At 46.0% G+C, this 25,594-nt stretch overlaps 1 protein-coding gene across 2 annotated transcripts; it reads left to right on the top strand.

The window, feature by feature from the left end:
- Positions 1-1,111: 1,111 nt before the first annotated feature.
- LOC149347699 (plancitoxin-1-like) lies at positions 1,112-23,696 on the top strand. Of its 2 annotated transcripts, XM_089585647.1 has the most exons (7): positions 1,112-1,339; positions 9,759-9,954; positions 11,993-12,065; positions 13,092-13,256; positions 17,083-17,289; positions 21,326-21,570; positions 23,115-23,696. In XM_089585647.1, exons 1-7 carry the CDS (start codon positions 1,224-1,226, stop codon positions 23,223-23,225), a joined length of 1,113 nt encoding a protein of 370 aa, XP_089441773.1. In that variant the 5' UTR covers positions 1,112-1,223; the 3' UTR covers positions 23,226-23,696. The 2 variants fall into 2 exon arrangements, with proteins under 2 accessions (XP_089441773.1, XP_089441774.1); XM_089585648.1 differs by lacking the exon at positions 13,092-13,256.
- Positions 23,697-25,594: the final 1,898 nt, after the last annotated feature.

The following is a 25,594-nucleotide window of genomic DNA, read 5'->3' as shown; positions in this document are numbered from 1 at the left end:
TGAGTCGTCTGTGAACTGCCGCCTCTGTGATATTGCTTAAGCGATTGGATATTACTTCACCAACTGTAAGGACGCAACATTGTTTTGGGATGTCTTGCAACGAACCTTTAAAAAGCAACTGGTCCGACGTACCCCACCGCTCTATGAGTAAACCGGCTCCCACGGGTCAATACCTTACCCAGATAACCACTGCTGCTCCACTCGACATGTTCTTAGAATCTCGACGTACCCTTTTTCGTTCCTTTAAACTTAAGTCCTTTTCTGTGGCAATGCAGCTCGTTCGGGCCACGGTAGTGCCAAAATTACCCGGATACTACTGACAAGAGCCGACACTGCAAGACACCTGCGAGTGCTTGCCCGAAACGTCACTTTAGCGTCATGGTCTAGGTACCGTCGAGCCTCTCCCGATGAGATTCTACGCTCTTGTGTCGCCTGTGACTGCGGGTGCAGCTTAAAGGTGCCTAATCGCACCTAATCGTAATGGCAGACTATCCAGCTTCTGAGAACTGCGAGTGCGATTCGGTTGGGCATGCAGCCCTCGGTTTGAGCTTGATAGTGTCCTCTTCGCTGCAACAAGCTGCCGCTTGGATCATCGTACCCTTACAGAAGCCAAGATTCTGGGGTTTTGGACTAAACCTTAGTCTCACGGGAAAGCTGTGAAGGAGCTACAGAAGTTCTTAAAGAACTCAGGGTTGAGTTCAAGGCTACAAACTTTCAGTGTGCGTCCAGCGTACCTCATAAAAATGGCCTATGCACACTTGCAGAACTGATCTCACATCCTCTATCTCCTTTCATTCTCTCCCTTTGTTCTCTTTGCCACTTGCAAGGCAGCATTCTGGACGCCACTATAGTTAACGGCCCTAACTTTTCATTTTTCTGTGTTTTCTCTCTCTGGTGTCAAAATAGCCTTGTCCGACTTTTCGGAGAGCTGTCTTGAAAAATATAGCGGCCTTACGACAATGAAAAACTGACCAGATATTGTTGGAACATTCGAAATGACTTGTTTTGTGCCTTCGGCGCGAGCATTGTGTGCTTCAGGAGGCGCGAAAATTCAGCGACATGACGCGACACTGGCGATCAGCGCGTACCACACAATAGCCCCGACGACTACAAAGGAATAGGAGCCAGCGTTCAGCGGTGTTTCAACGATTCATTATAGCGAATCGCGAGGTCTGTTGTGCAGGAGCTGAAAAGGGACGCTGCCTTCTGGGCAGAGCCGAAGGATGGCGACTTCTAGTGCAGTACTGTTAGCTGGGCTTTTGGTCATCTTGCACTCAGCCGTGGCTTATTACGAAACTCGTATTTCTTGTAAAAACCCTACGGGAAAGGACGTCGACTGGTGAGTATCACAGGGCGTTTATTCGTTGTGTACGGCTTAGGTCGCATAGAAGATATTTTATTAAGACGGAGTGACCCGGTTGCACTTGTTGCAGTCTTGTTGCACTTGATACAGAGTACTTCTAGCAGAAAATTAATGGTGTTGTGGGTCGCACGGTTTCTGACACTGGTGTTTAATCGACGAATCTCACAGAAAAAAAAAACATTAACTCTATATTCCGGACAAGTATTTGTCTTAAAATTGTTTTATGCAGCATAATCACATTTTTCCTAAATTCCGATTTACGAACCACATTAAATTACAGGCCAGTAGTCTAAAATTCATAAACACTGAAATAACTCACGAGCATAAATAAGGCTTCATGTCAGATCCATGCATTTTCTCTTCTAGAGGCTCACGTACAAGAAAGCATTCCAATGTATATGTTGAGGTACTCGAGGCCGTCAACAACCTCGGAGAAAGAAGTTGAAATCATATTCCGACAAAGGCTGGTCATGTTGCTGTGGACGCTGTTCGTTGTTTGGCAGTTAAAACTTGGCCGGTGTTAAACGGGTAAACCCGTTCGAGCGTCGAAGCAAACAAATCAGACAATATTTTTTAAATAGCTATTCAACGCAACTTCATTTAGGGCCTTCTACTTGAACTGCAATGAACGTTAGCTTTAGCAAGGTCACTGCATGAAATAGTCTTCAAAGGAAAAGTCCCTCAAGAGAAAAGTATACAGCATATGTATTTTACCGGTACTCGCCTATGGGGCAGAAACGTGGAAGCTAATAAAGAGGGTTCAGCTTAAGTTAAGAACAACGCAGCGAGCTATGGAAAGGAAAATGATAGGTGCAACGTTAAGACATCGGAGAAGGGCGGAGTGGGTGAGAGAACGAACGCGGGTTAATGACGTCCTAGTCGAAATCAAGACGAAGAAATGGGCTTGGGCAGGGCATGTAATGCGAAGGCAAAGTAACCGCTGGTCCTTAAGGGTAACGGAGTAGATTCCATGAGAAGGCATGCGTAGTAAGGGCGGCAGAAAGTTAGGTGGGCGGATGAGATCAACAAGTTTGCGGGGATACGGTGGCAGCAACTGGCGAAGGACAGGGTTAACTGGAGAGACATGGGAGAGGCCTTTGCCCTGCAGTGGGCGCAGTCAGGCTGATGATGATGATGATGGATGTGTATGCCGAAGTTAAAAACTAAAAAGACTGGCTGGTGATCATACGATGCGATACGAGAAATCAGTGCTCTACATTCCTATTTTTACTTTTTTTCGCGTTCCCATTGCACCACTGAACTCCCTTCTATGAAAAACAGTGTGCTAGAGGAGAGTTCACTCCCTTTTTATTTCTTTCTGTTGAGAGTGTAGAGGATGGCGATGGGTGAAGTCCTTCCGGACGGTTGAGATGGGTGGTTGGGTGGTGGTTTTAGATTGCGGAAGTGGATGGTAAGGTGGAGGTGGGTGTAGATAGGAGGGTGGAAGTGTGCGGAGGTTTGTATGGGTGGTAAGGTGTTAGTGGTGCAGCTTAACACTTTTGATTTGCCATTCCGGACGAATGTCGCTATTATTGCTAACGCATTAAAACATGGAACGGCATTGCAAGGCTTCCGCACTGAACTTGTATAAATGCCGTGGGAAGAAAAGAAAGTGCCACATCTTTCTATTAAAGAAGTCCCTCGCGGATGATGAGTTAGTTACGTATATTGCCAAAATTAAAAGGCACAAGAACATGGTGCTACCACGGCGACGCGAAAAAGTAGGAAATTGATAAATTTACATGGAGATGTTTATGCTAATAAGTGACGCAGCTGAAAATGAGCTATAGAACGAACTCATGCCCAACAATTCTGAGCGAAAGCATTTTTGAGCTGGAAACCGTTTATGAACGCACTTTTTTTTCTTTTCACATATTGTAAGAATTCACTATAGTAATCAATATATCCGCACATCACCCGTCGGTAGACTCGCATATTTTTTCTCTATTAACGTTATCGCTGTTGTCAAAAGCGTTCCTCGTTGGTTTTTTACGGCAGTCTTAACTGTTAGATGCGATCGATGGAAAGACTTTAAAAGAAAGGTTTTGCTCACGGGGACCTCGTATTGGTAAAGGGCAGCTGAAGTGGTCTTAGAATTCGATTAAAAGGGCCGAATGTGTGAAACATGCAGGTAAAGCCTGCGAAATCAATTTCCGCTACCATTCGAAATGGCGGCGTAATCGCCGAATACAGTGGCGTCGGCACGCAGGCTTCTCTGCAGTGCACATCGATGGTCAGAGGCCCCGGAAGTTACGGCACGTATGGCGACGTTGCGTTTCCAGCGAAAAAAAAAACAAAACAAAAACCGTTGTTTCGTGGAAGAAAATCAACGCCATCGAAGGTGAAGCTCACGAAGCATTATTTGGCGGCATCGGATGACGCACAGCAGTACGCAAGCGAAGGCAGCGGACATCTTAAATTTCGGCGATAATGACGTCACTGCGAGTTTCCCCACATTCCCCAAAGGAGTGAGGAGAAGCCTGAACATCATCGCGGTTTTTATCTACGATTACCTAGTTTATCATTTTAAACGCTAATGCAAAAAAAAAAAAACTTTGTCAACTGAAGTGTTGAGAGGTGTAAGCCGAGGACACTATGCAGTTACGACATCCGGTGGATGTGACGTCCCACCGTTCCCGTGGCTATATCGATAACAAAATTTTACATCTTTCGGGGATCTTAAGTGTTAATTACGCTTAATTACACATTTCTCCATGTAATTTGACACAAATCCGACGTTTTTCCGTCCATTCTGTGACAATTTTCACTATGCCGTGACGACTTCTGGTGGATGTGACGTCACGCCGTTCCCGTGGCTATATCGGCGTCCGCGCTATTTCGACGTAATTTTGACATGCTTGTCTATAATAAATAACTAATCAACGTGCAGTCATCAAACTTGGCTTCTAGGTTCATTTTTTCCTCCTCTATCTGATCAGTTTTCATCTATCCTTTTTAGTTCCCGAGTTAAACGCGTGCGACATGCTTTGTTAACGGACGACAGTATGACCCATTAGAGGCTTTCGCCTTAAAAAAATTTGCATGCTTTACCTAGAAGCTTCATAAATTCGAATTCTTGAATAACCTCGAATTCTCAGAACAGCATTTCAGCTTCCCTTTAAGTGCAAGTATGGAAGATGATTCACTCACTCCGTATTCAAGGTCGCAAAATCGAATGTCGGCCGCGGCGACCGCATTTCGATTGAGGCGAAATGCACAAACTCGCGCCTGGGCTGTGCGATGTCAGTGTGTAGTAAAGAATCCCAAGTGGTCTAAATTAACCCCGAACCCTCCACAAAGGCGTCCATTATAGCTCATGTGTCGCTTCGGGGAGTAAAACCCCCAAATTGGCAATTCACAATTAATCAAGTGAAGAGAAATGGTTGAGGTCATAGAATGCGACAAGTAAACAGTGTTGGATCAAGTGTGTTGAATATGAGAAAGAAAATTAAAACAAGGGTAAAAAGATATAAGTATACAAAATGATTACAGGCAGAAAACAGTACACTTTATAATATATAAGGTCCTTCGTTTTCGTGCAAAGCCTGATTTTTCACGATGCATGCATAATGCGAAGAGATTTCAAAAATTGGGTTTGTGCTTAAATTAGACGGGTGCTTTAAGTTAGCGGTTGCTTTAAAAATTTTCACAAAGCGCGTTATCCATGATTTAACGGCATCATCGTTCACGATCGCCTCACAACTGATTCGTCGCTGCGATTCACTGTGCCTTGGGTTTCTGCGAAGTCAATGGCTCACGAAGCCTTTTATTTGTCTCAAGATACCCCTACCATAAAATTCTAGCGCTAAAGCGCCACATTTTTTAACGTTTTTCCTCGATTTATACACCTGGCAGGCTCACGCAGTAAGCGTAGTTTGCTCGCAACGGAGATACGGCCTCAGAACGAGATGGCTGTTCAAGCAGGTTGGTGTTGCTGACTTATAAGAAAGGTTACAAACTACCTAATTTCACGCAATACGCGTTTTTTCCATTTATAACCGCCTTTTTATATGCTGACGTCAGTAAAAGCGTTTATGAAGTTATATTTGTGAAACTTATATTTTAGCATTTCACTTTTCAACCTCAATGGTGTTGCGAGCGGCTGACGCAATCAAGATGCAGCCATCTTTTATTGTCGTGTTTATTGTAAAGCTGTCAGAAGCACACCCCTCACGGTCACCTCGCGCAAGGTCAAGGTGAAGGCCCGGTTCCGCTATTCCACTGCTCTTTATTAATCCCGTGGCGTCAAATATGGTGCCTCTTTCACTCTCCTTCTTACAGCCACTTCAATGCTTCCCTCATGGGGTTGTATAGGTGTCCGTAGAGAGATGCGACAGTTCCTGCGTCTTTACTTGCGACCCAATTTGATTTTACGTGCATGCCCTGAGCGCGCACGGAGGATGTCACGTGACCGCGTGTAATAAAATGCCCGTGTTCTACGGCCGACTTCGAGTTCCGACTTACTATACCTTCGTTATAATCGATGTGTTCGTTATAACCGATTTTGAGTTACCATATACTGCATCAGTGTACAGTTAATTATTAATTCATTAGCAATGGTATTATTAAGCCATTAATGGATTGATTAATTCATTAATTATTAATTCATTAGCCACGTCGACTTGTGACGTCACATGTTTGATTGACAAGTTCGCGCGCACAGACACGCTGGTGAGCCGTGAGCCTATAAAGGCCTCCGCCTTAAAAGGTCAGGAACAAGGCGTCCGACCGTTTACAGCTGACAAGCACTGGTCCCGAGTAAGGTTTTCGCGAGGTAGTGTCCATAAAAACTAAAAGAACACAGCCAGAAAACAGAAGTATCTGCCTTGCAGAATTTATTATATAAACAAAATCATTGCAGATCACTGTGTTCTGTCACACGAGGTTGATGGAAAACGTCCCCATGCATTGAATGTCAAGGTCCTCGCCCATTGTGGTAGAGCTCTGATGAACAGAAAAAAAATGTCAAGAAATAGTTTACAGTCTGAAATAAAAGCTAGGCAGACGCGTCTGTAAACGCAAAAAGTTTTGAGCCATGACACGCGACAGACAATTTCTCCAACTTAAACCCCCATGAAATCCCAATAGCAACTGCAGCAATTCCTCTCAGAAGGCAGGTGTATGTTCAGCTGGCCTTCTGAGAGTATTCAAAATTTATTGAAGTGTATTTATGCCTTGCCATTCTGGATTGACAAAAAACGAGGACATATATTGTTAAGGTCTCCAGCCACAGTGGTCGAGCATTGGTCAGCAGAAAAAAACATGTTATTTCGTATGGTTTATGTTAGATGTAGTAGGATTGCAGATGGTACCATCTGCACAAAAGAGAACGCTTGCTTCAAAAGAAAAAGAAAAGATATTCGTGTGCAGACAACGAAACAATACCAGAAAAAAGAACAAAGTCTTCGTCGCACACGCAGCTGAGGTTAGTGCTAAGGATGTAGTATGAAAGCTTGACTTTTTTATATAATATAAAAAAGTATAATATTCAGTATCGCTCGACCATCTATTTTTAAGCTACAAAACTAAAAAGCTGGTGTTTATGTGAAACAGACAGCTAATATGGTGTATATAGAACAAGTCGCGCCCCGCCGCGGTGGCTCAGTGGTTACGGCGCTCGGCTGCTGGCCCGAAAGACGCTGGTTCGATCCCGGCCGCGGCGGCTGAATTTCGATGAAGGCGAAATTCTAGAGGCCCGTGTACTGTGCGATGTCAATGCACGTTAAAGAGCCCCAGGTGGTCGAAATTTCCGGAGACATTCACTACGGCGTCCTTCATAGCCTGAGTTGCTTTGGGACGTGAAACCCAATAAACCAACCAACCAGAACGTTTTTCTTGACAGCTGAATCACTCAGCGCAGTAAGATAAGTTCTGGTTGGTTGGTTTATTGGGTTTAACGTCCCAAAGCAACTCGGGCTATGAGGGACGCCGTAGTGAAGGGCTGCGGAAATGTACGCGTTGATTTATATTTGATGATGAATAATGAATATGCCTGTAAAGTTTAAGGCACGCACGGCGCCGTTTTATTCCGAGTTTTCCAGCTGTTGGAGGACTATGCGAACTTTTCGTGGTACCGCATGTTACAAAAAAAAAATATACTGCCCTTTACAACGCTTGTGTTCAATCTTTTAACTAATCACAATTGTTTCAAAATCAAGACGGTGAAAATGGGCTTGAACAGCCCGCTTATGATTAGACCTCGTTGGTGCAAACAAATACACAGCGAGCTCTGTGGCTGTAAACTGAGTGACGGCTTCCGGCTTTTTGATAGGTACTAGAGACGAATTGGTCTTGAGCTTGGTTCTGTCATGGTCGTGGTATTGTAGGAGACACAAAGCGGACCTAAATGGATGGACGGGGGTACGGGACAGAGGGACCGTTAGTAAACTAAAAACCGAATTTTAATTAAAGTAAAGTCTTGTTCTCCCAGTCGTAGAAAGAAAAGAAAATGTGTAGGGTGTTAACGAAGTTAAGCCAAGCATGAGCGAAAGCACTTGAGGCAACACCGCCTCAAAGGGAACAGCATGCAAGATCAAGGTAAAGGGTCAAAGGTCACAGTCAAGGGTCAAGGTCAAAGGTTGAGATTCACACATATCCCGTGTTTTTCAGCCTTGCTAGTGAAGCAGTGTTTTCGCACCAAAAAAAAAAGTGAAAGGGTACGAGACCACACCGAAATATCACAGAACCAGTATAAATGAGCAAAATAGTTTAACGTACGAAAGCGACTATGGGTATGAGGGACGCCGTAGTGAAGGGCTCCGGAGATTTCGACCACCCGGGGTTACTTAACGTGCACCGACATCGAACAGTACACGGGCCTCTAGAATTTCGTCTCCACCGAAATTCAGGCGCCGCGGCCGGAATCCAACCCGCGCCTCTTGGGCCAGCAGCCGGGCGCCGTAACCACTCAGCCACCTAGGTGAAAGTCCGCGCGCATGCGTTCTCAAGTTTCAAGCTGGCTATGCAGGCGTACAGCACTTATTTGCTTGCCTTGGAAGTATATCCGTTCCTCAATTACGCGCGAATCCTCTTAACCGCAGACCATGCAAGTATACGGGATTTGTGTGTTCGGTAATAGCGGTAGAAGCGACTCTGAATACGTCAGCATGAGAATTCACTTTGTGGAAAAAAAAGGCTTTTGTTTTAGTGATGTATGCACTTGCCATATGCCAGGGTTCCAAGTGGCAAAGTAGAGAGGTGTAAAAACCCCTGCCCACTTTTGGGAGAGGGGAGGAAGATGTAGAAAGATGGCTGCCCAGGAAGAACACCTCCCCAAAAAATCACTTTTAAGCACCCTCGTAATATTATTCAGGGTTTATAGCGTTGTTGGCGTCGTACGCGTAATACTTACTTCGCAGCAGAGAACGCCCGCTGTGGGCTAATTAGCAGTGACAATTCGATTCAGATGGGCCAGACGGTGCAGGAGGAACCGTAGAACTCCATCAATCCAGCGGTGGGCAGAATCTATAAGCTGTTTAGCTGTTCTGTACGATAGTCAAGGAGTAACAGATGCTTCCCGGCTTCTACCTGGAAATGGCGAGTAATTGGCTATAGCTTCATAAAGTAATTAATAAAGCGGGGAGCCCATTCTGCTGCTTCAGCTATTACAAGCAAACCTGAAAGCCTGTTTATATATGCCAGGTCTTAGACAGTAGTTGGCGGTAGATAATGAAACACTGTACAGCACTACAACTTATTTGTTGAAAATACCTTAAGCCATTTTAGAGTGTTGCAGTGTGGGTATGTATACTCGCTGTATGCCCATACGAAAGAACTAGGGCAAGGTGGTAACATATAAAGCACATACAAACTTAAAGGCAATGTAAACACTTTGTTTATACTGTCCATATGGTAAAGAGAGGTTGGTCCGATGGTACTTGATAATCACGAAGTGAACAAGGGAGGGACTGCCTAAGGGTGCTTGGCAACGTTTCGACAAGACTTATCTTCGTATGGGCGCCCAGACGAAAACAAATCCTCTTGTCGAAACGTTGGCAGGCACCCTAAGGTTTTCCTTCTCGTGTTCACTTTGTGATTATGCTGTGTTTAAGATAGCGGCTCGTCAGAGCGAAGTTAAACCAGCGGAGAGCTAGTGGAGCTTTGAACGGTTGATTAGAGTGCAGGCTCAAGATGAGTGTGGCATGTGGTGCTATGAAGCACGCCGTAGTGGAGGTCGCCGGTTTATTTTGCATTACCTAGGCTATTTAATGTGTACCGGCATCGCTCAGCAAATACACAGGCGTCTTTTGAGCTTCAGCGTTATAGATACCCAGCCGCCACGGACGTGTTAGATTTCAAAGCGACTAATTCATCACGCCGGATGCTTTTTAATGGACATGTGATGCATCAAGCGTGTACTAATACTTGCTCTAATGCTGCTTTTGTTGACTGGCAGGTTCATCGTCTACAAGCTGCCCAAGGGGAGCGACCGCGATGGCAACAGTTTTACTCCGGTGGGAAGTGAAATGGCCTATGTTGACTCTAACTCAATTAAATCAGGACTCTGGACCCTCTTAAAGCAGAGCATCGACGAAGATGAGGGCAATCCGGTCAGCCAGACTTTGGCGCCCATCCTTGGGGAGAAGAATAAAGTACGTACTCAGGAATTATCATTAAGCATGAAATGCTTTTAGCTCCCTTTGTCGGCGCGCTACGGGTCACCAGGATAACACGGAGGCGAACCTAAACGAACTTTGGCGGAGTTTGCAGTCCGCTTGGGGCTTTTCCCCGTCAAAGAAGGACTCACTTCCAGCCAATGGCGTCGGCCGATTCTCATGACCCTGCTAGCGGGACAAAGCAGGCAGTGGTAGATTAAAGGGGATAATACCTTACATGTATGGTTCAGCATAGACCCCTCTCTCAACTGTGGCGCTGCTCCCTATATTGTCACTCTAGCAGGGTCGTAAGAATCGGCCGACGCCATTGGCTGGAAGGGGGTCCTTTGTCAGGGAAAATCCGCTGCGTTCTTGAACTGTATCCTATTATAGCACGTGATAGGCTAAGCGACAGCGCCGCGTGAGTTGCCTCTTTACTTCATGCACGCGAACCCTAGAACACAGGTGCCGTGGCGCCATCTATCAGCACGACCAGTAACCAACTCTAGATTTTTGTTCTTCGACGTGGTGGTCAGTTGAAGCGGTGATGGCGGCGTCCAGCGGTGGCGAATGTCCCAGCGTTCTGTGTAGCACGTGCAGCACCACCCCATCTTCTTCGGCAAGTGGCGAGCGGTGGTCGCCATACACAAAAGCGGCAAAGAAAGCCCGGCGCGCTGTCACTCGTGAAGAAAATCTAAAGGAACGAGAAGTGGCGGATCAGGTACACTCCCGAAGACTCGCGTGCGGCTATCAGTATCTAATAGCCGTCCGAGATTACTGTACGCCTATCCTGTAGTGCACTTCATGCTTACATTCATATTCTCGACGACAAGAGTCTGTGTATTTTTTCTGAGTTGTTTTTGATGGTGTGTGGGATACGCACAAACTCACTGCAGTGCCTCGGGCATTCTAATGTATGTACAGGAGTGATTGGAGTGCTCTACAGCACGCTAACCACGCTGCTTAGAGGTGGTTGGGGTGTGTGCATGTGAGATAGATACAGTGCTTCGATATATCAACGCACTGTGGCTCCTGACTTTAGCTAGGGCAGGTGAGAATGCAGTTGGGACAGTACAGCGGGCTACGTTTACTGCTGTCCGCGCCTGTAATTTGTTGCAGAACTTGGGGACAACGGGAGAGTGTCTTACATTTGTCATACCGCCCTCCCACTTTGAAAGCTGTAGTGAAATGCTGTATAATAACGCGCTATTCAAATTACATTGCGCAATGTTGGAACATTGAGGGAGGAGTGGCCGATGGGTGATCTTGAGAAACCCTAGTTCTCTCCCCTCCAAGCCCCTTCGCCTAATCTTCCCGGCCCTTCGACATCATCTCTCAAGCGGAAGACTAGTTTTAAATGGCTCGAAAACAAATCTACCTCACTTTCGTAACACCAATAGAAAAGTTTAAAGAAAACCGGAACGTCAACCCAAACGCTGCTTCGCTGAGAAAGTTAAAAAGGTAAAACGTCAACAGCTCCTTATCGGTATTCTAGAGGCCCGTGTACTGTGCGATGTCAGTGCACGTTAAAGAGCGCACGCTAAAAAGTCCCAGGTGGTCGAAATTTCCGGAGCCCTTCACTATAGCGTCTCTCATGACCTGAGTCGCTTTGGGACGTTAAACCCCATAAACCAAACCAAACCGAACTTTATCGGCATTGCAAAAATAATGCGTAAATGTTAATTGATCAGAAATTATCGTCCCATCTCTATTATATCAACGTCGGGCAAATTGCTGGAACATATACTAGCTAAATACTTCGTGGTGTTCTTAGAAAGTAAAAACTACTTTTTATCACAGACAAGATGGTTTCCATCGTCACTTGTCGACAGTCACTCGATTGTTTGAAATTGTTCATGCTTTCGCCGCGGCCATCAACTCCAACAGTTAAACAACAAGAAATTCAATAGATATATAAATTCAATAACGTTAAAAGCATCTTTAAGCTGCTGCTTGAAACATGCAAAAAAGAGCTTAGTGCCATGAACTTAAGTAGTTGCGGTCAAGTTATGAGCGGCTTTTGTATTCATTTCAGGGTGTTGCTTACGCTTTGTACAACGATCAACCACCTCCTGAATTTGGAGGAACGAACAAAGGTCATGCAAAAGGTAAGCTGAAACACTCCTCTACGATATCCACGTTCCTCAGCTTTCATCAATCAATCAATCAATCAATGTAATTTATCTACCAGAAAATCTCGTTATTGTCAGGCCGGAGTCAGGCTGAAGTAAGACTATTTTCTATTCGCCGTGGAAGTTGGTTTTGGGCATTTTACAGCTTCATGTTTTTGAGTGTCCTCTCTGTCCCCGACCAGGAAAGTTAAACAGTGCATGAATCCTGACGGATGATTGTGGCAGAAAATAATTCAAAAATATTTCTGTAAAAACGTCTTTTAGACAAATTTAAACACTGCAAAAAATTGCAAACTGATCAAAAGAGGGAAAAGCATCAGATTAATTGCCAATGCTTCAACAAGACTTCGTCTGGGCAAAGCGCTAATCATGGGGGGGTTTAAATAGTGCCGAGCTGAGAGGAAGGAAGGTGCGAAGTGGGAAGGGTGCTGGGATCGGGAGGGTGAACTTGTCAGGCATGGTGGCTGCTAAAATGGTCAACTGGTTGGGGAGGGTGAATCTTGTCCAGGCATGATAGCTGTTCAAGATTATTAGCTGGTTAATCATCTTTAGCAGCCATCATGCCTGGAAAAGACTCACCCTTCCCATCCCAACACCCTTCTCCTTTCCCACCCTCCTCCCCCTCACCGTTCCTTCCTCCTCGGAGTGAAGGTCTTATTTAATTCCCGCCAATGATTAGCGCTTCTAGCACTGAGGCTTTGCCCTCTCTTGTTCACTTTGTGATTATCAAGAGCCACCTGCCCATCCTCTCCCTACCTTGGACTGCAAAAAAAACTGATTATCGTGTTAGAAATTTTTTTCCCCCCATACGTCTTATTATATCATCCCCTGTATATTTCCCTCATAATAAGCACTCTAAAATGAGCGGTCGTGTTGCATGCTTCTTCAGCACGTAACATTTTTCTGTTCTCATGCTTATCCCGAAATGTCAACACGCGCGCCTGTATGATATACCAACTTGCCGGTGACCAAGCTCTGCAAGTGCGGCGTTTATTCTTTCAGGGATTCTCATGGCCGCAAATGCAAAGGGCTCAGTCTGGCTCCAACACAGCGTTCCCAAATTTCCATTGGACGTGAAGGAAGGTTACGGATATCCGGACAATGGATACACGAATGGGCAGCTCTTCCTGTGTATAAGTTTTCCTCACAGAACAGCCGAAGCAATAGGTACGTTTGCCTGGAATTCAATCATGTGACACAGGCGTGTCATTACTCTTCTCAATGTGCCGAAAATATTGTATATTAGTTTGTTTCGTGGACTCTCTGATTTACACCAGTTTTCTAGCACACCGACAAATGGCGCTGTGGCCCTCGCGACCACCGCGACATACCGCGACAGCTACATGCGCGCCCTCTCGGGGCTCCAAGGAGCAGCCCTAGCAGATCTAGCAGACGATGCGCCGCTCTCTTTCGTGCATTACGCGGACGTCTGAATCCGTGCACGGTGGACACACGGACCAGTTAATTAAACAACGTTGTGGCCTGGGCTGTTCAGGAAACTTTAAAAGGAGAGGGACAATAACTTGTACGAGCCCGCACCACGCTGAACGTTGAAATAAAACATGCACGTTGATGAAGCAGCTCATTTCACTGAAGTGTTCTCCATAGCGGTGGTCATACAGCGACAAGGAAATTCTTTCTGTGTTGCATGTTTCAAAATCCGGCGTAAACGTGAAGCAGAGATTGTCCTCGTTCACTATTTCGAACGAAGTAGGTAGATTGCGAGCTGTCTGCAAGTTTTGGAAACGTCGTTGCGCACCAAGCGCCTTGATAGTGTGCAGTGAATAATGCTCGCTATTACGAGCTTCAGTGCGTTTGACACTGCTCAGCACTGTTCCCCCGATTACACTGTCTTTTTAAGCAGAGTGGCTTGCTGGATGAGTTGGTTGAGAATATCTTTAAATAACAACGCTAAAAGACAGGGGCTGAAAGAACGACACACACACTGCGCTGACTTTTTGTCGCGTTCTGACTTTTTTGTCAGTGCAATATGTGTGCATGTCTCGTTCTTTCAGTCCCTGTCTTTTAGGGCTTTCTTTTTAATCTGAGGCGTAAGAGAAACTGAGGGTTGCACTGAAGCTGTGGACAATCGACAAAAGAAAAGTTTAGTTAGGTGCGCCAGAATAGAAGAAACACCTGTTTGCAAATTCACTTTTACTGCAGTCAATAGCGAGGTGGTCCTGTAATAGGAAAAGGATCCTCTAATGAAAATGTTGGGCGGAATGTTAAAACAGAGAAGCCTTAAACTCGCCTCTCGCAGAGCCCTGCGGCAGAATAAGGCAAGGGGTGGCAAACAAAGGCTAATTGCAAGCGATCATTTCTTCCTGAGTTTCCAAAGCCACCCCTTAGACAGCTGCATACCTTATGGCTGACTGGCGTGTGGTGCATGTGTATGGCGAGATCACATGTGCGTTTAATGTACTCAATAAAATCAGTTTTAAGTACGTTTGGCATAGTATTTAAGTCTATGAGTATGTACAAGTGATCTTGGATAGTTTCTACGCAGTACAAACCCGCAGTAAGTTCACCTGTACCGTATTGTGCGTTTTTATCGTAAAGACTCAAAATTTTTCTTCCCTCAACCGCTGGCTCGTTTGCGGTGAAACTGCACACAGAGCTTGCGTATTATGGTAACTTTTGTATCGTAGCAAGTTTTGCAACGGTACTTACTTAGTTAAGCCATGCATGATGCACAAGCATAATCGTCTGCGTCGAGATCGGCGTACCGAAACCCAAAACACCGAGTTTTTGCTGAAGGGCAGCAGTGGCGCCATCTGTCTGCCACAACGAAATTAAACAAGAAAAACACAGCTCAGGACTTCGCGACGTCGTCTTCCGACGAGCCACGAAAGCAGACGATATAATCTGAAATGGATAAAGTCATTGAACAAAAAAAAAAGACGTAAAACAATATTCTTTTAACGGCACAGCCTCGTTAAAATAGTTGTTTCTGGCATTTTTTCCGCTCAGTTGGCCGAAAATGTTCGAAGCGCTTCAGTTCTTGCGATGCTCCCCTTGGCGCCTTGTGACGCTTTCCACTGCAGAAGACAGATGGCGCCACTGCTGCCCTTCACCAAAAATTCGGTGTTTTGGGTTTCGGTACGCCGATCTCGACGCAGACGATTACGCTTTTGCATCATGCACGGCTTAACTAAGTAAGTACCGTTGTAAAAGTTGCTACGATACAAAAGTTACCATAATACGCAAGCTCTGTGTGCAGTTTCACCGCAAACGAGCCAGCGGTTGAGGTAAGAAAAATTTTGAAAGTCTTTACGATAAAAGCGCACAATACGGTATATGCTAGCGCCTTTAAAACGTAATAAACGGCACCGACACGTAAAAATAGCTTTGTGTAGCAGGCCCCAGTGAATTACAATTCTACTATGTACAAAATAAATTATTCACCGGAATGGGTGCTTTAAACAGGGGAGGAACTTACTAAATGCGAAGGGTCTCTCTGAAACATTGCTCCAGGCCTCCTCCTTTTCTAATGATTCAGTGGTGAGAAAACGCACCGGCTGTTGATCACCGCCAAAACTTGCGTCGCGGGCATTTAAACGCATTGTATTGGAACCCAAAGCCATTCGTGAGAAGTATGGGGTGTGAAACCGTAATGCCTATTGCCTACAAATCCACATTAGAAATAATTCGAAAAAAAAATAATAGCGTTGCTGAGATATTGCTGATGCAACAGCATAAGCAAGAACAAAAACACGACGGCGAGGCGAAAGGTTGCTTGGGGTTAGGCCTGTCACAGTGTTTACGTTTTATAAAGATTGAAGAATCATCTACCTCGTATGTTCGAGTGTTTGCAGGGGGCACAGAGTCCTCGCGTCGGATCTTGTGATTCAAAGACGCAATGCGGAGGGGATTAATGCAAAAGCGAAATGTATACAACTCATACTGCTAGCGCAGAGTTGTCAGATCATATCGCATTATCGCCCACCAGTGTGTCTAACTCAGAAATGCAGTATATAACTTTCGCAGCTCATTTCCACATACTCTGGCGTCCGCACTATCGGTGGAAACACTTTTTCGTGCGCGCTTAATTGAGCGGTCACATCGATAACAACACAGGTTAATGCTAAAACTGGAAAACAATACGCACTACCACCGTCTATGAAGAAGAACCTTCGGAGTGTGGTCACGGCGATCGGCAGCCCTCGGTGCATTCAAAGCAATGTTTCTATTTCCGAGGGTATCGTGCCGGTACGACAGATTGTTACTTTGGAACGAGCATGTCCTTTCTTTTCCCTTATCCCTCTTTCCCTTTTATGCTCGCCTCTTCTCTTTTGTCCACTGCAGGGTAGGAAACCGCAGCACCATTCTGGTTATCCTCCCTGCCTTCCTGCCTTCTATTTTCCTCTCTGTCCCTCTCACGTCTTTAAAACACATATACTACGCAGACTGGACACGCAGCCCCTTATATGTAGGAGGACCGGTTATCTATGTGGTACAGGTCAGCTAGGAACGAGAGGAACAGAAGATTTTTTCCCGGTCCATATTCTTTCCGGTATTATCAGGCTTTGATTTCTTCCTTGAGTGGCCAGTCCCCATCGCGGGTATGTGCAGTCTCCAAGACCAAAACAATAACAACAGCAACAAAATTGGCAGTGGCCTAGCTCGGCTATGCCAGGATACACGTAGTGAAAGCGAGCGCAACGACGAGGCAAGCGGTGTGACGCCATACCAAACGATGGAGGCGGCTCCGCGGCGAGGCGCGCCGTGTGACGTCATGCCAGATGTCGCGCCGAGCGCCCAGCGTCTGCCAGCTGCGGCGGTTGCTAGGCAACGGCTCAAGGTCGGTCTCTGTGCCTCCTCGGAGCACCGCCACAGCGAAATCGCAAGTTGACGGTCAATGTAGCTTTCGCTACAGCAACAAACTGTAATATGGAGGTTTTTATAGGCAGGCGATGGGAGCGTATTTCTTTAGAAGTGGCACCCAGCCCTCAGCGTGATTATTATTTTGTTTTTGTTTTTTGTCTGTTTTCAGCACACCACTTGCGCGTGCAGTCGGCCCACGTCTACCAGAGCTACCTGCCGCCATGGTTGCGCTCCCCGCAGCTTAGAAATACAGAACTCAGCCTACTGCTTCGTAAAAAAGTATTCAAGAAGGCCCAGAAGCCGAGGATTGACACTTTTAAAAGCAAAGGAGGGAAAACCTTCCTGGCCATTGCGAAGCCGCCGTACTGGACGAAAGGTATGCCTGACACGAACGCCGTGCGTGTATTATTCACGGATGCCATACTCTGTCCTTCTCTCCTCCCCTGTCATTCATGACAGCAGCTTGAAGTACCACTTTGTCCCCAAGAAGGCAAACTATCCGAGGGTTGCTTACATTTCGGCATGCGGCTTATCCTATCAGAGCTAGGTTGGGGGGAGGTTGAATACTAGCTAGGCCACAAAAAAAAAATCGCCAGAGAGAGCAAAAAGTGCTTACGTGCGGGAATGCAAATTCGTTACTTTCCCTAGACGCATTGTTTACGCGAATGTTTGAACATGCACCAAAGTTCTTTTCTACGACTTTATGAAAGCCACAGTGCATGAAACCGACCGGAACGGTGTGCGACGAACGGTTTCATCACAATTTTTACACGAAAGTCTGGGAGAGCATACAGTTGAAGAAGCATATGTCGTCGGTTCGAATCTCTGCCGCAAGCTATCGTCCAACTTCACGGGCACATGTAAGCTATAGGCAAAGAGATATGGTACGGAATCATCCGGAACGCTGTACTACAAACGGTTACGTCACAATTTTTGTATGAATGTTGTCGGGAAAGCTGGCGACACATGGAGGTCGCCCAGTGGGGAGTACATATGGACGAATGACATGCGTATGATCACCTGAAGTAGCGGTGCTCCTCTTGCTATGTGCGTAGAATGACTGCATGATGACGTCAGCGTATGTTTCTTGCCACGGCTGGGATCCTCTGTATCATGTGCGAGTGCACGCACACACACGCCGCCGGCTTTTCGCGCAATAGGACTATGATGCTTTCGCATTAAAAAAAAAAAATACATGGGCTATGACCGCAGTTCAGAGACACCTTAGGGAGTTTGAGAGGAAAAAGTTCTAGAAGATAACGTCAGACTCGACAGCTGCAAGAAAACAAAAGCAAGGGCGCCTAGCTTCTCACCGATGTGGGTGGTGGATGAGACATATGTCGCATGCATGGGTGAGACATGTCCAACGTTCTCGAATAAAAATTCTGGAAACTAGAAAATTGTAAGGCACTGTTTTGGAAATATTGAAGACAATGGTCCATTCTTCTGATATGTAGCGAAATCTTTCTTGTAAAGCGTTTCCATCGATCGCAACGAACAGATAAGACTGCCATAGAAAACCAATAAGGAACGCTTTTTACGATAGCAACAACGTTAATAGAAAAAAAGAATACAAGACCGCCGGCGTTGATCTGCGGATATATTAATTGTTATAGTGAAATCTTACATTATATGAAAAAAAAACAGCATTCATAAACGGTTTCCCGCTTAGAAATGCTTTCGTCTAAAATTGCTGGGTATGACCGGGAAGGTAAAGCTGTTATATTTTTTTCTTGAGAGATACTGATAAACTGCCATGCATGATCTGAGAGGATATCTGAGAGTATCTGTCAAATGCGCTCCACCCCAATCTTGTGCCTCCCATCGATTGTTTACCGCAATCGCCCGTTTTCCCTGATTGCGTCTGTCACGCCGGACACCTGCACTATACGTATGGATGAGCGACCGTTCGTGCCGCACGTTTACCTGGTATGCTACACACTAAACAGAAAAAAGTAAAAAGGGAGTAAACTGTCCTCTAGCGTACTCTCTTTTATGAAATGGAGTGCGCTAGAGGACAGCCTGCTCCCGTTTTTACTCTCCCGTGTAGGCGTAATCCTTTTTAGAGTTTATCACCTTTCCCTCCACAGAAGGCTAATGAATTAAAACGCAAATGAAAATTATAAGACACTCCTTCTGGCATCAGCATATCACACCACCCCAGCTGTCGCTGAAATTCGGAGACCAGTAGTGAGGTTTTCTGCGGTAAATATCCGTAGTGATAACTGTGTTAGTTCTTCACAAGATTTAGGGTTCTAGGGTTCACTCACTTTAATGGCAGCTGCACCTTGGTGCACCCGATGCGGTGGCTCAGTGGTTACGGCGCTCGGCTCGTCACCCGAAAGACGCGAGTTCGGTCCCGGCCGCGGTGGCCGAATTTCGATGGATTCGAAATTCTAGAGGTCCGGGTACTGTGCGATGTCAGTGCACGTTAAAGAACCCCAGGTGGTCGAAATTCTCCGGAGCCCTCCACTACGGCGTCCCTCATAGCCAGAGTCGCTTTGGGACGTTAAACCCTCATAAGCCAATGAACTAACTTTACTAACCTTGGTGGATCGTCGAACGAGTTTTGAAATACTGAAATTTTAAGGGGGAGAGCCTATGGAAGAGACGAAAATAAAGAGCCAATTTCTACAGCTCCAATTGTTGGTTTTCAAAGGGCGGAAAAAAGAAACAGGGACGGAGCTTTTCATTGATCGATGTCTTTTTTTGTTGAAGCAAACAAGGCGATTGAAAAAATTGGCATTTTATTTAGGGGCTTTAAGCGTAGCAGATTTGTGGCGTCCGCTGTGCGCAGCGGCGCTAGATAGTGCTTGCGCTGTTCGTGTCACCATGCACAGATGGCGCCACAGTGTGGCGCGGCGTAAAGTCACTGGAACTCTGAGTTCCAGTGACTTTAGCGCGGCAGCGTACGGCGTTGTGAGCATGGTTGTGAGCTTCGCAAACAGCTGCACATACTTGAGACTTGCCTTATGCACGTGTGACGACCAAAGGGGATTTTTTTCCATCGGTTGCGTAGGCGACTTAATGTACGCTCAAGGTCACGACCCACGTGGTCGCAAAACAAGTGAACTAGACCGAATTCCTGGTAATGTCACTCAAAGCGGGTACTGATGTGGCCGCCTAGATAACATTCGTATGATCAATGGGGTACATGCTGAAGTTCTCGGTTGCCCCACGCTGGGATACCGGCATAGCCATCACACCAGCAAAAAATAACGCAGACAATAGAGAGTTTTAGTATAGCGTTAGCGTGATAGCGGACCTAAGGGAAATTGGTTTGGTTTGGTTTATGGGGTTTAACGTCCCAAAGCGACTAAGGCTATGAGAGACGCCGTAGTGGAGGGCTCCGGAAATTTCGACCACCTGGGTTCTTTAACGTGCACTGACATCGCACAGTACACGGGCCTCTAGAATTTCTCCTCCAAAGAAATTCTAGCCGCCGCGGCCGGGATCGAACCCGCGTCTTTCGGGTCAGCAGCCGAGCACCATAACCGCTGAGCCACCGCGGCGGCTAAGGGAAATTACATTAGCGTGCCGCAAGCAACTTATCCCCACAGCGAGTTTTAGTATAGCGTTTTGAAAAGGTTAAACGCCATCTGCTTGATATGGATGCGAACGGCCCTTCTAAAATGGTCGACACTGCCGCTAACTTCCAAAGTATAATATTTCAGAGTTTTTTAAACGAATTATTACTGGAGCGCTTATTTTCGTCTGCAAAATGACTCCGAAACTGAAATAAAATGAAATAAAAAACGTAAAACAGTGGCACCATCTAGTCAAGGCAATGTTAACTACAAGCCGTTCGAGCAAGAATATTTGCCATCACATGACGTCTAATGTTCAAAAAACTTTTGTAAATATAATATCAACTCGCTTTACATCATTTAAGTCTATAAAACACCGCGAAAAAGCTCCAGATCTGTTTTTGTTTCGTTCCGCACGTTTGTGCTAGGTTTCGGCTGCGTTTCGGGCAGTTGCAGACGGTAGCAGTGCAGCTTGAGGTCCCATTAGGCTCGCGCGCTCCAGAATCGAGAGCTTATCTCAAAAATTCGGCTGAATTGTAGCTTAAACTTTATCGTCGAAGGAAGGTAAGTGATAGCGAAAAGCAACAACACCAGCAGTTGCGGTAAACATGCCGACCGGAATCGCAAGGACTGCTGAATCGGCTGAAGGGGGCGGCTCTCGCTTGGAAGGACGCCGCCATGTTTTCACGCTAAGGGCGCAAAAGCCGCAACGCTAACTGGTGAAAATTGCGTGCGTACGCTAACGCTATTTCCACGTTAGCGTACTGCGCTTGCGCAATCTGGACCCGCTTTCCCGCTATGCACGCAATTACGCAAAGCCCACAATACTAAAACTCTCTAAGGTTTGTCTACGCGGCTTGCCGACTAATTCGGCCCTCCTTACAGACGTCTACAAGAACGAAGTGGTCAGGTACGCCGGCGACACCATTGCCGTGCAGTCCTGGCGAAGAGGCACCGGCGGCCCACAGGAAAAGGATTGCTCCGGACTCCACGGTGTCACGGACGTCGACACGATAAACCTGAAATTCGCCCAAGGCCAAGTGGTCGAGTTCAGCGCCGCAGAGGACCACAGCAAGTGGGACGTCGCGCTGCGCAAGGGTTTCTTCTGTGTCTCCTCGCTGAACCGCATGGTGAGTCGCGAGACGAGAGATTCCGTTAGGCGGCATTAATGGCTTGCCTTCTGAGCTCCGCCGAGGCACCCTAACTTTTACGTACAGGAGAGAAACGCTTAATTGTATTAAGGGGGAAGGCTTTTATGACTTATACTGTCGTCCTTTAACAAAGCTTGTCACACGCGTTTAACTCGGGAACTAAAATAGAAAGAAGAAAACGAATGGTTGCTTCTGGTAGAGGAGGAAAAAACGAGCAGAAAAGCGAAGTTTGATGACTGTACATGAATTAGTTAATTATAGGCAAAAATGTCGAAATTCCATCGAAATATGGCGGTCGTCGATATAACCACAGAAACAATGTGACGTCACATCCACCGGAAGTCGTCATGGCATAGTGAAAATTTTCACAGAATGGTCGGAAAAACGTTGGATTCGTGTCAAATTAGGTGGAAAAATATATAATTCAGCTTAATTAACACATAAGGTCCCCGAAAGATGTATAATTTGGGTATCGATATAGCCACGGGAACGGTGTGACGTCATATTCACTGGAAGTCGTCACGCTATAGTGGCTTTCGCCTTTCAACACTTCAGTTGCCAAAGTGTCCAAGCAATTTTTTTTTCAAGCGTGTCGAAGTGTTTGCTGTCGCCACCCTTCTCCCCATGCCTTAATTGAGAAAGATGGAAGAATCGCATACCCGGCCTTTTATTCGGAGGCGGTCTAAGAAGACCGCGCCCTTCGAGTGGTGTTTTTCGGCGTAAGCTACGCAAGATGACAGAAAAGTGAAATGCGAAGAAAGGGGTCAGCACTCACGTTATCGAATTGAGGATGACGATGCTGAGAAGGAAATTTTCATTAGGTCCTCGTAAAATCATTGCGCGATTTGGCGTGCGCTGCACAGTATAGTCGGGCGCTTTCCATACCAGTGGTTATGAAGAGAGGCTGAAACGCTGGTTGGTCTAAGATTAAGTCTAATGTAATTTTATTTTACAGAAACTCCTGGCCAGCTGCTAGAATTGAATAATGCTGTAAGGAGACAGTTCGACGTGCCCAAGTAGCCGTTACAAGAGATAACACTTTACAGAGTACATAAAAATCACGCGCAAAAATCGCATTAAACACAACGAAAACAAAAGGAAGACCTTTAAAATGACACATAAAGAAAGTATTGCGCGCCTTTGCATAGATTGTGCGGGTCAGTGCCTCTGGAATTTCGACACAGACTGCGGCCTTCTATTCCAGCTGTGTATACAACACTGAACATTTGCCTGTGTGCACAGTTTTACCATCATTGAAAAATCAGTTGCTCTCAGTGGCCTGTGCCTACTTACAGTTGCGGCGCATATTTAAGGCAGTTTTCTTCTCCAGTATTCTGAAAGAAAAGGGCATTAAGTAAGTTTCGAAATCAGCAGACAAAATCAGTCACGTCCAGTGGCTTAGTGTCGATGACGGTGCTATGCACAGTGAACAAGGCTTTTCAAAGAACTGTTTTGCAAGCTTTGAGCTTAATTGTTTTTCAGAATGTTTTACCATACAATGTATCATGCTATTATTTCTCAAGCTTTCGCAGTTCAAACGAGGAGGCGAGGTCACCTGCATGTGGGACGACCAGGTTGCCCAGATATTTGGGGACGCCATCGCCGAACGGAGCGACTGCGGGAAGGCAGAGTAGCAACTGGTGAAGACTCCGCAGCCGTATACCTCTGTGTCCCGCACTCTACGTGACCGACAGCCTTTACACATGTCGCCGTGTAGCTTCACTTTTTGCTGTGCTTCTGCTTTTAAGGCGAAATCCTTTACGCGCTCATACTCGCGGCCATGATCATCTCTGTCCGTCTATCCGTGACATCTGAAGTGAAAGTCATAACTAGGCATTACTAGTCACAAGTCATGACTAACTAGTCATTAACAAGTCATGAGTAGTTAATCATGGCTGGATAGTGATGGATAGTCATGACTGGTTGGTCATGACTAACTAGTCATTAGCCAATCATGACTAGTTAGACGTGGCTGATTAGTTATTATTAGCCATGACTGGTTAGTCGTGACTAACTAGTCGTGGATAACTAGTGATGACTAGTTAGTCATGAATAGTTGACTAACTAGTCATGGCTAATTAGTCACGACTAACTATTCATGACTGGTTGAGGGCTTACTAGTCACGATTGGATAATGACTAACTAGTCATGACTTACTAGTCAAGACTAGTCATGACTAGTTAGTCATTAAACAGTCATGACAGGTTAATCTTCAACTAATTAGTCACGACTAGTTAATCATTATTCATTCATGACTACATAGTCATTAACTAATAATGACTAGTTAGTCATGGTTCATGGCAAATTAGTCATCACAAGCTAATGCAATACACAGTAGTAGCCCAAGCTGCGTGGAAAGGCTTTCGCCTCGAGCAGTTTAGATCGCCAAAGTGCCCCCCTGAATTTTTGTGATACTACATGAACTCCAGAAACTTGTAATGATTCGCATGTCCAACAATTTCGTATAAAAATTTTGAAAATCGTAAAATTGTAAGGTACTTTTACGGAAATATTGAAGGCAATGGTCTACTCTTCTGACATGCAGCAAAATCTTTCTTTTAAAGTGTTTGCATCGATCGCATCGAACAGTTAAGACTCCCATAGAAAACCAGTTGGGAACGGTTTTGGCGATAGCAAAAACGTTAATAGAAAAAAAATTCAAGACTGCCTGTGCGCGATCGGTTGATATATTGATTGTTATAGTGAAATCTGACATTATATGAAAAAATTGCGCTCACAAAATGTTTCCCACTCAAAAATATTTTTGTCCAGAAATGTTGGGTATGAGTTATATTTGTAAATAAGATACTCCCGCTCACGGGCCATGAGAAGCTTGCGTCTGTATGAAATTTTTTTTAACGCGCTGAAATATATTGCTTCATATGCCACGCGCCTTATACGAGCCTTTTAAATCCGGTTACATGAAACAAAAATTTTGAAGCTTATAATAACTTAGTAGTCGTAGAATTGACCGTTTTGTAGTAGCGAAAAGGTGTTTTCAGACTGGACTGCTGAAAACAAGTACACTGGGGACATGCAGAGCTAGGCTGCCTCCTATCGTCTGTCGCTGCGAGTGCAGAGGGGAGGACGGTCGTGGTTGCTATTTTCCTTTTTTGTTTCTGGGGCATGTCCGATGACCATGTCCAACATACTCGGACAAAAACTGAAAATTCCAAATTTGTAATTCAGTTCTGGAAATATTGAAGGTAAATTCTGTCGTGTCCGGTCGCTGTGTTGAATGCAGCGAAAGACGCACACGGTACTTTAAGACTTCGTTTATTTAAAGCCGATGAGGGTGCGACCAGCGTCGACCGAGGCAGGAGCCGAACTGGCCGCCCGAAGAAAGGAGGGAGCGGAGAAGCGTCCACGGGAGGGAGTGGCTTCCCAGAACAGGAGGAGGGTGCGGGGGCGCACCGTGGAGGGGGGGGGGCATCTGGCGACAGCGTGCGACGAAGGGCAAGTGGTCGTTAGGAGGAGGATGCGAGTGGTCGTTAGGAGGAGGATGCGAGGGCGCACACACACAAAAGCAATAAGGGGACACAACACTTCCTTCCCCCTTAGAAAGTTGCCTGGTATCGTGCAGGGGGTCGGCGCTCACGCGTGGAGGCGCGCTGGCTTTGTGCGCTCGGGGGAGAAACACTTGTAGGCTGGCTGTTGTTCGCTGTGTCTCCTAGGTCTGTCCTGGGCGAAGTCTCTTCTTCCGGGAAGAGGTGCCAGGCTATGTGGGAAGATGGTGCACGTGTTCTCTCCGCTGGCGGACAGCTCTCAGACGGCGTCGTAAATCTACGCAGCTGGTTGAGATGTCGGCGTGCTACTGTGCCATGTATGTTGACGAGCCAAGAGCGCAGGCCTATGCGTCTGACAATTGTAGCTTCCTCCCAGCGTGGCTTTTTCAGAAACTGTCGGGCGAGGACGCGCTGCCCCTCATTAAGCGTGCCGCAGCGCGGAATTGCTTTTTCTTCCCGGAACGTCTCTGCCTTTGGCTCGGGGAGGATGGCTGTGA

This window comes from Amblyomma mixtum, chromosome 4, assembly GCF_055824585.1.
Source record: "Amblyomma mixtum isolate Tamu chromosome 4, ASM5582458v1, whole genome shotgun sequence".
NCBI classification, from domain to species: Eukaryota; Metazoa; Arthropoda; class Arachnida; order Ixodida; family Ixodidae; genus Amblyomma; species Amblyomma mixtum.
Note: the sequence above shows the minus strand (reverse complement) of the source record. Positions and strands in the feature narration are given on the sequence as shown.

Coding starts and splice junctions, on each gene's coding strand:
- LOC149347699 (XM_089585647.1), top strand. CDS start 1,224: ATGGCGACTTCTAGTGCAGTACTGTTAGCTGGGCTTTTGGTCATCTTG. Junction 13,257..17,082: donor CAGAACAGCCGAAGCAATAG/GTACGTTTGCCT, acceptor GTCTGTTTTCAG/CACACCACTTGCGCGTGCAG. Junction 17,290..21,325: donor GCCGCCGTACTGGACGAAAG/GTATGCCTGACA, acceptor CCCTCCTTACAG/ACGTCTACAAGAACGAAGTG.